Source organism: Halichoerus grypus, chromosome 3 (assembly GCF_964656455.1).
Source record: "Halichoerus grypus chromosome 3, mHalGry1.hap1.1, whole genome shotgun sequence".
NCBI lineage: Eukaryota > Metazoa > Chordata > Mammalia > Carnivora > Phocidae > Halichoerus > Halichoerus grypus.
Window position 1 is genome coordinate 61,960,167 of NC_135714.1, and position 13,356 is coordinate 61,973,522.

Genomic DNA, 13,356 nt, shown 5'->3' on the forward strand with positions numbered 1-13,356 from the left:
AGCAAGCACATGAGAGGGGGGAGGGTCAGAGGGAGAAGCAGACTCCCCGCCGAGCAGGGAGCCCGATGTGGGACTCGATCCAGGGACTCCAGGATCATGACCCGAGCCGAAGGCAGTCGCCCAACCAACTGAGCCACCCAGGCGCCCAGGATAAGGTTCCTTTTAAGGGTGATGGAAATGTTCTAGAATTAATAGTGATGGTTCACAACACAGTGAAATACTAAAACCACTAAAGTGTATACGTTAAAACAGTGATTTTTGTATTATGGTGATCTCACTTTTTAAAAAATGCTATCAATTTTTAAAAGCATGAGGCATATCTACTGATGGAAAAAATGACCATAATATGCTGTTGAATCAGAAGACAAACGTAAAAAATAGTATATAGAATCATTCTATTTATATATGTTTATGTGGTTATATACACACATATTGCCCAGAAACACACAATTGTTCAATACTACTAACAGTCTTGATCTCTATGAGACAGGATGACCAGGAAATTATGCTCTTCAGTATTTTTTTTATATAAGGAACATGTATTTCCAAAAGCAGACATGAAAAAATATTGCCATGTGAAAAAAAAAAGGACAGTACTATGACAAAAATACACAAAATAGATGGAAACCAGGAGATAATACAAGCAAAGATTACTAACCTGGGGTCCATAAACCTCAGGAAATCTATAAATTTGCATAGGAAAAAAATTACATCAGCACCTTCACTAATGTCTAATGAAAATTTAGTACCTCTTTCAATTAGAACTAAAACACCTACCATGATACTAGCAGTAACTGTGATTTTGGTCATTAACACAAGTTATATTTTCATATCACATTATAGTTGTTACAGATATCTCAAAATATCATCTGTATGTACCACAACTTCAAAATTATGATAATTATTATACTCACTACTAGATCTTGTAATTTAAGTGTATTAATAAGAGGCACATTATTAATATATCACAAATTTGTTTCTATACATTTTAGTATTTTAATGTAACAGGTTCCTTTTTAACCTTATTTTCTTTCATTCACTTAAAATCATTATTCTAAAAAGGCTCCAGCCTTCTCCAGTCTGCCAAAGGGTCGACAGCACCAAACATCCACCTATATCCAAATATACCAGTCATCCATTAGAGGCAGGAAGGGACACCAATCATGAGGATATTCTAATTATTCAGGCATAAAGCAATTAGGGCCTAAATCCAGGGAAAAACCAAAATCATTCCAATTTTAATCAATTTGTCTAACACAGAATCCATAATTTTCCTCCCCAAATTATCTCCCCCTCCTTCTGATTTCTCAGTCATCTCTGACTTCTTCCTTCATATTTAATCACGTCACTTTATTAAAAGCTCTAGCTATCCCAACTGACACAGATTTCTTGACTTATCACTTCATGTTTTAACTCTTTAAAAAAAGAGCCTCCCTCCTTCTATTCTGATCTCAACTGATTCTGCATACCTCAACCAGATAATCTTCTTAAATAATTATTCCTAGGGGCGCCTGGGTGGCTCAGATGGTTAGGCGTCTGCCTTCAGCTCGGGTCATGGTCCCAGGGTTCTGGGATTGAGCCCCACATTGGGCTCCTGGCTCAGCAGGGAGTATGCTTCTCCCTCTCCCTCTGCCTCTCCCCCTGCTCATGCTCTCTCTCTCTAGCTCTGTGTCTCAAATGAATAAATAAAATCTTTAAAAAAAATAATATTATTCCAAACTGCCACCAACCTGCTCAAAAGCACTCAATGCTACCAATGTGTTTAACAGTCATATTGGTAATTGTGAGATTCTAGAACCCTATTTGCAGTTACTATTAATCAAAAGTAATATATTGCTATGTCCTATAAAGTATCATTTAAAACATTATAACAAAATTCAGGCATTAATAAGAGAACTTCAATTTATAGATGTAAAAAACCGCTTGGCTGCTCTAGAGTTGAACATAGGATAAAACTAAAATTCTTGGGCGCCTGGGTGGCTCAGTTGTTTACACAACTGCCTTCGGCTCAGGTCATGATCCTGGAGTCCCGGGATTGAGTCCCGCATCGGGCTCCCTGCTCAGCGGGGAGTCTGCTTCTCCCTCTGACTCTCCCCCCTCTCATGCTATCATTCTCTCTCTCAATAAATAAATAAAAATCTTTAAAAAAAAAACAAAACACTAAAATTCTTTACCTAGGCATTCAAACCCCTCCCTAATAATCATGTTCCAATTTGCCTTATCAGCCTCCTTGTTGTCACTGAACCTCTGGAAGTTAACCAGAAATTAACTAAATTTCCCTCTCAAACTTGAACCTGGACTTGCCTTTCTGTTACTACATATTTGTTGATGTCATTTCTACCATTTGCAATGCCATTTGATTATTCATTCATTTAGTAAACAGTAACTAAGCCCCTATTATATACTAAACACTCAGTACACTGATACACAGTAGGGTTTAACCCCTACAAACAACTTGGGCTACAAAGTGAGGTATCTCTGCCCTTAAAAACTCACAGTTTAATGGAAAAGTAGAAATAGAAACCAGGTAAATACAAGACAATATGGTAAATGTTATGAAAAAAGAATGCACAAGATGCTAGGGAAGCACAGAGAAAGAACATAAAACAAAGACTGGAAGTATCATCGGGCAAGATTTCTCAGAGTAGGAACAAGCTAAGGTGAATTATTTAAAAAGTCAATGAGGTCATCAAGTGTAAAGTATTGTAGGCACATACAAACCATAAACCAAGCTATAAGTTACTCAGTATGACAAGTCTAGGGAATATGTTCAGGAGAGAGGAGTAATAAAATGGTAAAACTGCAGAAGTACACAAGGACAAGATCATGATGGGTCTTACACATAATCCTATGAAATCTCCACTTCCTTCTAAAGAAAATAAGCAGCAGCAGGATATCCTGGAAAGTACACAGGTTTAGGAATTCCAATGACCTAAATCTGAATTTGAGCTGTCATTTCCTTGTTATGTGAGTTTCATCAAATTTGCCTCTCTGAGAGCTTCAGTATCCTCAACTATAAAATAGGGATTAATAATACCAATTTTGCCAGGATTCTAACAAGAATTCATGTAAATCTCCTAAGAGAGGTCAGCAAATTACAGCTTGGCTTGCCAGCAATTAATGGTTTTACATTTTTAAAGGACTGTTAAAAAAATAAATAAAAACTACAACAAAAAAAGAATACAGGACAGAGATCTTAATGTGACCCACAAAGCCAAAATATTTACTATGTAAGGCCCTTTACATAAAACACCAACTCCTGCCCTCAGCACACAGTATGCAACCAAAAAATAGTAACTATTACTATTATTGAAGGATTTTAAAAAGAGAACTTAAGCAGTGTCAAATGAATTTTGCAAGGATTTCTCTGGTGACAATGTATACAAAGGAATAGAAGTTAAAGAAGCAATAATGGATGCTGCAGTGTTCCACTACCTTTTCCTTTCCTTCCTTCTCCTAACCATAAAGGAGAGATCAACTTCTACCTCCTCTTTATCCTTGTAGATTACAAACTGGTATGTACTCTATGTTATAGCACTTAATGGTCTTTGTCAGTTAGCATATTCTGCTTACACTTGCTCTTTATCAGGGCTTAAATCCCTTATATGTATAAGTAGTGTAAGAGTAAGTATTCTGGAGTCAAACAGATCCTATTCTAAATACTGATTTCACCAATATTTAAGACTTGTTATTAACTTGTATGGATCCTAATAATAAGAAACAGTACTGGCTAACTTATATTGAGTTCCAAGTTTTGTTTTTTACTATGGATGTGCCACATACTACTGTTCTAAGCACTTTATAGATATACTTGATTTAATCCTCACAACAACCTTGCAAGATAAGAACTATTATCATCTCCCTATTACAGATGAGGGAACTGAAATATGGTGTAGGGAATTTCCCCAAGAGCTAGGAAGTGAAGGATCCAAGGGCTCACATTATTAACCACCTACAGAATGAGAATCATACTCTACTTCACAGACTTTTCATGAAAACTAGTTCAGATTACTATTTAAAGGGAAGGGGATGGCGTTTCGCAGTCCTTAGTTCTCAGCAGTCCAATAAATACCTGTTCCATTTCCTAGTAAAAAAGATTACATTCCAAACTTTTTATTGCCCAGAACCCTGAATACAATAGCTGGTAGCCAGCAGAAACTTAGTATTTATTAAGTGAGATATACTTTAAAGTGATTAAAATTCTTGTACTGTTTCAATATCATATTCTGTATATTCATGATATATTACTTCATAAATTACAGAAGACTGCACTGACATGAACCTACAGCAGAACATACTCTTGCCCGTTTTTTGGTTTTAAATTTAAACATGATCAGACAGCAACGAATATATACATAAAGATCTCAAGAAAGTCTTTGTATAAAGAGACATTACAGTTAGTATAGCCTATATTTAGTTCTATTCTCTTAGTAGTATTTGTAACTGGTATTATATAACTCTGATCTATGTTACTCATTTAGGGAATCTAAGTAATGTGGGAAGAGAAAAAGATTCTAAACTGTAAGATTACAGAGAGGTTCTCTCTGCAAAAAATGAATATAAGATAAAGTGTTGTAACTTCTACTTTGTGTCACTAATTAGTGTCACTAATTTCTACTGTTAATAAACAATATGAAAGCCCCAAAATACCTGGCATCTATTCAGTATGAATGAGTCCCTCACAGAGCAAAGTGAACTACTTATTTCTTCAAAAAAATTAAAAATAGGTTTTTATCTGTAATGAGATTTTAATGTGGTCTGAAAAAAAATGAAATGTATCCTGCTACAAAAGAGAATACAGAACAAAAAATCTATTACCACTTACTAATTTTGACTTGTAAACAGGAAGATTCTGGCTAATCCAAAGTTATTTAACTTCTGCGATGTATAACATGGGACAGAAATAAGTCTTTTTTAAATATTTATCTAATCAGAATGTAGCTGCATGGACACACAATTGAAGTTCCAAAAACTAAAGGGTAATAATCACCACATCAAATGAAACATAACCTTACTTTGCAGAACAAAATTTCCTAAGAAAGCTATCAAGTTTTTTAGAAAACTTACAAAAACAAAACCATTCATGCTGAAATATTTTGGGAAAAAGTCAGTTAACAACCAGGTTCAAAGTAAATATGAAATTCTTCATTAAATATACCCTCGATAATCACAAAAATGTGTTCCCATCTTTTTAATCCTATGGTTAGCTCTTCATTTATGGTTTAGTATTCTGCTTAACTGTGTCCCCCTCCGAACTAGCTATCGATGTAATCAGAAAAAAAAAACCCTCACACTGTTTTTATTAAACGTTTTTTGAAGAGAAACAATATTCTCCACTACTCAAGAAAGCTGAATTATTCAGAAAATCTTCAGTAAAGGATTAAGGGCCCTCCAAATGTGTATATGGATCAATGGGAAGGCAATTAGAGAACATTTAAGGAGTACGGAGGGCAGGAAATAAGGGAGAGGGAAAAGAGGGTGGTGAAAGCTAGCTCCTCTTTCTCAAACAAGTTAAGCATTATTACCTGCCTCTCAATACTGGACACAGTATCTTCACTTTGCAATCCATATTTCATACTTCCCTCAAAACTCAACCCTAACACCCCAGAACCCCTTCATGAGAGAAACACTCAACAAACTAGAAATAGAACTTCCTCAACCTAACAAAGAGTATCTATGAAAACCCCACAGCTAACAACATACTTAATAGTGGAAGATGAATGCTTTCCCCCAAGATCAGGAACAAGACAAGATTATCTGTTCTCGACACTTCTTTTCAACAATGTACTGGAGGTTTCAGCCAAGACAATTAGACAAGAAAATGAAATAAAACGCATCCAGATTGGAAAAGAAGTAAAAACTATCTTTACCAGTGACATGACCCTTGTTATAGAAAAAATGCTATGTAATGAACTAAAATAGTATTAGACCTGATAAACAAATTCAGCAAGGTTGCAAGACACAAGATCAAGAGACAAAAATCAATTGTATTTTTATACACTTGCAATGAACCCCAAAAAAATTAAAAAAACAATTCCATTTATAATAGCATCTAAACGAATAAAATATTTAGGAATAAATGCAGTTACTTATACTCTGAAAACTGAAAAATATTGTTGGGAAAAAATCAAAGAAAATCTAAATAAATGGAAAAGACTTAGTATTGTTAAGATGGCAATGCTCCCCAAATTATCTACAGATTTAACACAATTCCTATCAAAATTCCAGCCAGCTTCGTTGTAGAAATTGACAAGGTGATCCTGAAATTCATATGGAAACAGGAAATACCCCAAATAGCCAAAACAATCTTGAAAAAGAACAAATTTGGAGGACTTCCCCTTCTCAATAATAAAGCTATAGTGGTCAAGACAGTACTTGGTATAAGGAAAATCAAATAAGTCAATGGAATTAAACTAAGTCCAGAAATAAACCTTCATGTTTATAGTTAACTGATTTTCCAGAGGCATGACAAAACAATTAAATGGGCAAAGAACAGTCTTTTCCACAAATGGTACTGGGACAACTAGGTATCTACATGCAAAAAACATAATGTTAGACTCCCTACATCAGGTCATATGCAGAAATTAACTCAAAATGGATCATAAATCTAAATATAAGTGCTAGGGCGCCTGGGTGGCTCAGTTGGTTAGGCGACTGCCTTCGGCTCAGGTCATGATCCTGGAGTCCCTGGATCGAGTCCCGCATCGGGCTCCCTGCTCAGCAGGGAGCCTGCTTCTCCCTCTGACCCTCCCCCCTCTCATGTGCTCTCTCTGTCTCAAATAAATAAATAAAAAATCTTAAAAAAAAAATAAATAAATAAATAAATATAAGTGCTAAAACTAAAAAACTCTTAGCACAAAACAGAAGGATAAATCTCCATGACCTTAGATTAGTAAATAATTTTCTTGGATATGACACCAAAAGCACAAGCAACAAAAAATTAAACTTTCATCAAAATTTAAAACTTTTATTCTTTAAAAGACATCATCAGGGCAGTGAGAGGATAACTCACCAAGTTGGGGGGAAATATTTGTATCTATAATATTTGTATCTATAATATACAAAAGACTCTTACAACTCAGTGATCAAAAGATAAATAACAACTTAAAAATGGGCAAAGGATCTGAATACATACCTCTCAGAAAATATATATACAAATGGCCAATAAACAAATGAAAAGACACTCAGCATCTTTAGGGAAATGCAAATCAAAACTGCAATGAGATAACTAACACTCACTAGGAGAGCTATGATCAGCTATGATCAAAAAGATAGTAACAAATGTTGGCAAGGATGTGGAGAAACTGGAGCCCTCATACACTGCTGGTAGGGATGTGCAATGGTGAGGGTGCTTTGGAAAACAGAAGTTCCTCAAAAGTTTAAATACAGAGGCACCATGGGGCACACCTGGCTGGCTTGGTCGGTAGAGCATGCAACTCTTGATCTCAAGGTTTTGAGTTCGAGCCCCACACTGGGTGCAGAGTCTACTTAAAAAATAAAAGCTTTAAAAAATAGAGAAAATAAACACAGAGGCATACAATCCAGCAATTTTACTCCTAGCCATATACCCAAGAGAACTGAAACTATGGACACAAAAACTTGTATATGAATGTTCATAACTGAATTACTTATAATAGCCAACAAGTAGAAATAACCCAAATGTCCATTAGCTGATAAACAAAATGTAGTATATATGCATACGACAGCATATTATGCAGCCATAAAAAGAATGAAGTACAACATGGATGAAACCTTGAAAATGGGTAAGTGAAACAACCCTGTAATAAAAGACCACATATTACATTAAGATTCCATTTGTATGAAATGTTCAGAAAAGGCAAATATAGTCAGAAAGCAGATCAGTGATTGCCTAGAAGTAAGGGTATGGGAGTATTGGGGGGGTACTCTTAAAGGATACAGGATTTATATCTCAGGTGATATAAATGTTCTAAAATTATGATGCTGGCTGCACAACTGTGAATATACCAAACACCAGAGTTACATATTTTAAATGGGCTATTTCCATGGTAAGTGAATTCTATCTCAAAAAAACTGTTACCAAAAAAACCCTCCCAATTTTTTAAGTAGTCCCTGACCCACCCACCATTCCATTTCACGTTACTCCCTCAGAATGTCTGCAAACAGCTTATACTGTAGTGACTTGGGCTTGTTCATTCATTGTTTTGAAATAATTATAAATTATATGTTTTATCTCCTTTCCTCATAACCTACAAGCTTTGCAAGGGTTTCTTCTACTTCTTTCATACTTGAGAACCAAGTATAATAGTGCTCGCTTCGGCAGCACATATACTAGAACCAAGTATAATAATGGGTAAGAATGGGCCCTCAAATAAGGGCTGGAATTTTCAAAATGCAAAATATTAAAAATATATACCATGGAGTAGTTAACAAGACTACTCAGAAGACTTCCTTTAGGGGTGCCTGGGTGGCTCAGTCCTTAAGTGTCTTGCCTTCGGCTCAGGTCATGGTCCCAGGGTCCTGGGATCGAGCCCCGCATCGCATGCATGGGGCTCCCTGCTCAGCGGGAGGCCTGCTTCTCCCTCTCCCACTCCCTCTACTTGTGTTCCCTCTCTCACTGTCTCTCTGTCAAATAAATAAAAATCTTAAAAAAAAAAAAAAAGACTTCCTTTGGAGGAATACAGATATATATAAAATTCCTCAGATCCTTAACCCAACTGTTCAGAATAAAAATAAGTGGAGAACATAGAGATAAGGTTTCACATTACAATAATCCTAGGTAATGAAAGAATAAGTTATGATTTAATTAAAATTAAAGTTGCCCAGAGATAAAATTCATTTAATATATTAGAGGCTCACTGTTAGTGCAGTTAAAGAAAGTTGTAGTATTTTCATCATGAAACATGAGCACAAGTTAATAATTAAACCTTTGTTGTTTATTTGATGATTTTATTGTTGAGTGAAGTCTCACATATATTAATTAAAATGACTTTAGAATTACAAAAACAGCAACAGCAAACAAGAAAACACAATAAGGTCCACCTAAATATTTCCTTAAAGGATAAAGTAATAATAATATTTTATCCTAAAGAGAGAGTGAAAATTCAAAACTGTGTTTCCCATGGAACTGTAACACAGAAACTGAAATTCAAAGTCAATTGATTTCAAATTACAAAGAGAAAAACTCAAACAGCCGAAGCCCAGTAGACCACAATGACAGTTGATAACTAGATAGTAAAGGAGAGACCTACTAAAGGTTGTAAAATCCAATTGTTATGTTCTCTGTAAAATTTCTATCTTTAAATAGCTAGATTCCACTTGTCGTTCAAACTCCTCATAGGAGAGAGCTCTTCCTCCTCTTGTGGCTTTAACTCCTTCCTTCTCTCACCACCCCCCCCACCTCACCACCCCAATTTTACTCTTTGAAGATGGAAAGCAATTTTTAAGTATTATAACTCACCTTTTTGACATAATTTCATAAATATACGCTACCATCTAAAACAACATCATGAAATGCCCCAAGCTGTCCACCATCTGGGGACTACATTCCCATCCCCCTTGCATTCAAATAAGGCTCTGTGACAAATTCTCACCAGTCCAATGTGGGCAGATGTTTGTCACTTTAAGTCTGGGAGTTCTTAAGAAATGGCCTGTAAGTAACACACAAGGCTCCAAAGCCCTAAAGAATGCTAGAGCCATAGATGTTAAGGAGTGTGGGTCCCTCAAATACCACATGGAGGAAAGCCACAAGCCTGCTAACCAGGAGCACCTGCACAGAACTGTTACATGTGAGCAAAATACAAACTTACATGTGTTAAGCCACTGAAATTCTGGTGTACTTATTACCCTAATTAGCATTATCCAAAGTAATACATGCACAAAGTCTTAAGTATTTCAATTCCCCCAAAGACATTTGTAAGGGATATTTTGGAAAGACTGTTTAAAAGCCCTTTAAGTAACATTAAATTTTAAAATCTAAACAATTTTCCACCTTAATTTTGTTGTAACATAATTACTTTAAACAATGATAGCATGAGCAGTTCCACTGTTTATAAATTTTACTGTCCACATGTCTTAATATTTTATTTTAGTTCAGTATATTTTCATGATTACAAAGAAATGTTTTCCTCAATTTTCCCAAATTAAAAAATTATGAAGTGTTTTAAAACACTGTAATTCATAATGTCTAATTTGTAATATCTAATATCTACTTAAAGGCAAAATTCATTCCTATTATATTGTTCTTAAAGTATTAAAAATTATCCATAATTTCTGTGTATTTCTTTATTTTATTATCATCTATAATTCTTAAGGTAAGAATTCTTCCTTTAAATATAACCATATGGCAGATAACTCTGTTCACTGTAAATGTACACATACCCATAAGACACACACTTAAACAAAACCATGACATTTTGCATTCTAAAAAAGTTCTCCCTACTGTGCTTCACAAAAGTGTTAAAATTTTAGGGCTTTACAGGTTTTTTTTTTAAAGTTTAACATTGCTGATATAAATAAAAATAAGGCCTAACTGGGAAACCTGGCATTAGTAAACAGATAGTACAAACTTAACCCAATGAAACTCCTCCCACATTCTCTTCACCCTGCCTTCACAGAAAAAAAAAAAATCCTTCTTTAACCTCTCCATTGCCTTTAAGTTCCGTATCATTTTTTCCCACCACAATACAATTAAAATTAAATGAACAGCACATTTACTACTCCACACAGAATAAAAATGGAAAACTATTGAAAGCTGACTGAGGATTTTTCCTTAAACCATTCAGGAAAATATTCCAAGAGGTTTTTGTTTACCAAATCAGTCAACATGAACTAAAAGAGTTACACAGCAATTTGGGGGGCACTATTCTTTGTGAATCTATAAACGTAAACTAAACCATTTTAATGCTTGATTGTATTGGAACATATATGTGCTACATACAGTGTGAACAATTTTTTCCAGGGCTACATAGACAGAATTCATAAAGAGCAGTGAAACTGAGAGATGCCTATTCAAAAATATGGGGGTAAAAATGTATGACTAGATAGTCTCTATAAACTAATATACTAGGCCACTTTAATGACAGTCTCATTTCTAGGAAAGACATAAAATACAACTTAAAACTGTTTATATATACCTTATGTATTATCAAAGGACTCTGAAATGTTCTATTGTCTTCATTTTTAACCTACAGTTACATAATACTGCTCTCAATTATCAAATGGGTATCTGTACTTCCATACATGTTTTTCAGTGACCACAATCAGGGTTGCAGGAGGAGGAATATTTAACTAAGCATCTACTATGTGCCAAACATGTTTTCTCACTCTACCCCCAGGTCAATCTTACTATAAATGTATTATCTGCTTGTTACAAATGAGAAAATTGAGGTTTATAGACATTAGGTAACTTGCTAAGGTCAAACAGCTAAGAAAAATGGCCCAGCCAGAGTTCTGAGGTCTGTAAAACAAGTCCTTTTTTTCCACTAAACTACATATGTTGTTTTTCCAGCAGTGGTCATAGAGAACAGCCCTCCACTCCTATTCTTCCCTCCACTCTTGTTCCCAGTGAACAGCCTGGAACATTTCTTTGTGAGACCAGGTTTAGAAACAGAGCTATCTGGCCATTATACAGAGCATGGCTGCAAAGATCCAATCTGTATCATGACTTTATCCATACGGTTTTAGCTAGATGAGCTTACTAAATGCAAACGGAAAGAGGGTGGAGTAAAGTAGATGAGCAAATAATTATCCAAATACCATTTATATTTGGGTCTACAATGCACTGTACACCTATTGGCAGCTTTATCTTTATAGTTCCGTTTTGCTTAGACTACTCTCAAAATAGCTTTCCAGGAGCACACACTGGGTAGACAATAAAGGCTACTTGATCTAGGTTTTGGAGATTCTGAGCGAAAACTTGTTTGTTTGTACGTGACTATCCTGATTGACAATTAAGATAAGTAGAGGCAATACGGTAGTAAAATGTAGTACTGTGCTTCCAACGTGTACAAACGGCTCCGCTAAACTCCCTGAACACAATCCATCTAAACAGCTAAATAGGCCGAGTTAAGGACGATGACAGCTACAGTAACTTCCTCTTCCTCACCGACCTCCTCAGCTCGGCGCGTACACGCCTTTCCCCCTAGGAGGCAGGATAAAACAATTTCAAATGCACAAAATCGATCCAATCCCACCAACACCACAGGACAGGGAAGCCAGGCTCCATTTCTTACCCCGCCTCTCAAGAAAAATGTTATCTTAAAAATTGCATACATATTATCCAAGAGAAAATATTTGCAACGAAAACTGAGAACGTGTACTTAGTCTCTCCACCCAGCCTTCAGGGAAAGATGAAGGGAAGGGATCTCAACACCGCGTATTCCCGAGATTTTACTGCTTTGATTCACTTTCCCTCAGGTCCCACCGCCGGCTAGGGGAAGAGCTTGCAGTTCCAACGCCAAAATCTGCCTTCGCCTCTCCTCAGCAGACGCGGAGGCGGCCGAGGCGACGGCAATCCGCGCGTCCCGCCTCCGACCCTCACCTGCCCAGGCCCGAGGCAGCGCCCTGGGCCCCCGCGGGCCCGGCGTCCCGGGAGGCGTCCCGGGAGGCGTCCGAGGAGGGCGGCGGGAGGCTGGCGCGCTGGCTGGCGGGCGCCGAGGCGGTTAGGCCGCGCTGCAGGCCGGCGCGCTTCCTGCCGGGCCCCGGGAACAGCGGCGCGGCCCCGACCCGCGGCTCTCCCGGCCTGGCTGCTGTGCGCGTGCCGCACACACACTACCCTCCCCGGCCGGGCCGAAGCCGAGCAGCTCTCACCTGCGAGGCACCGGAGCCTCGGCCACAAAAGGGGGGGGGGGGGGGACACGCCACTCGGGGGGTCCCAGACACACGAAATCCGCCCCCAGAGTCCCGGGCCCTGGGCGCGGACCCCCCAACACACACACACACACACACCGGAACCTTCGCCGCCTCCGACAGCGACGCGGGTCAGCCCCACAGCCGACACACACCCACTCGCTCTGGGTCCTCAGGCCGCCTCCCCGCCCGCCAGAGTCCCAACTCGCACACCCACACGCACATTTGTCCCTCTCCCACCTCATTTCCCCGGGGACGCGCTCCTCTTGCCACCACTCTCGATCTACTCGGAGGCACAAAAACACTCTACCTCATTCTCTTCCTCTGGCCCAGGAGAGGCAACAGCAGCCATTTCCCCGCGGCAGGGGAAACACACACACAAACACGCGCGCGCGCGCACCAGGCCCCCACAGATGCTTCCCCTCCGAAGCCGCAGACGCAAACACAAACACCCACGGGCGGGCCTCGCTCCCGCCCGCCCCGAAGGGAAGCCGCCGCGACAGGCAGGGCCCGCACCCCGCTCGCGGG

General features: G+C 38.2%; 1 protein-coding gene across 3 annotated transcripts in view; it reads right to left on the reverse strand.

Annotated features, from left to right (window-relative positions):
* Positions 1 to 13,356, reverse strand: part of CNOT6L (CCR4-NOT transcription complex subunit 6 like) — a 113,115-nt gene that overhangs the window by 99,384 nt on the left and 375 nt on the right. Inside the window, exon 1 of one of the 3 annotated variants that reach the window (XM_036104727.2) lies at positions 13,139 to 13,245. The exons of 1 other annotated variant lie outside the window; for it this stretch is intronic. In XM_036104727.2, coding sequence (XP_035960620.1) covers positions 13,139 to 13,143 — 5 coding nt within the window. In that variant the 5' untranslated portion in view covers positions 13,144 to 13,245. Of the gene's footprint in view, positions 1 to 13,068; positions 13,246 to 13,356 lie in introns of those variants that run through there. One more of the 3 variants, XM_036104726.2, reaches the window with a different exon arrangement.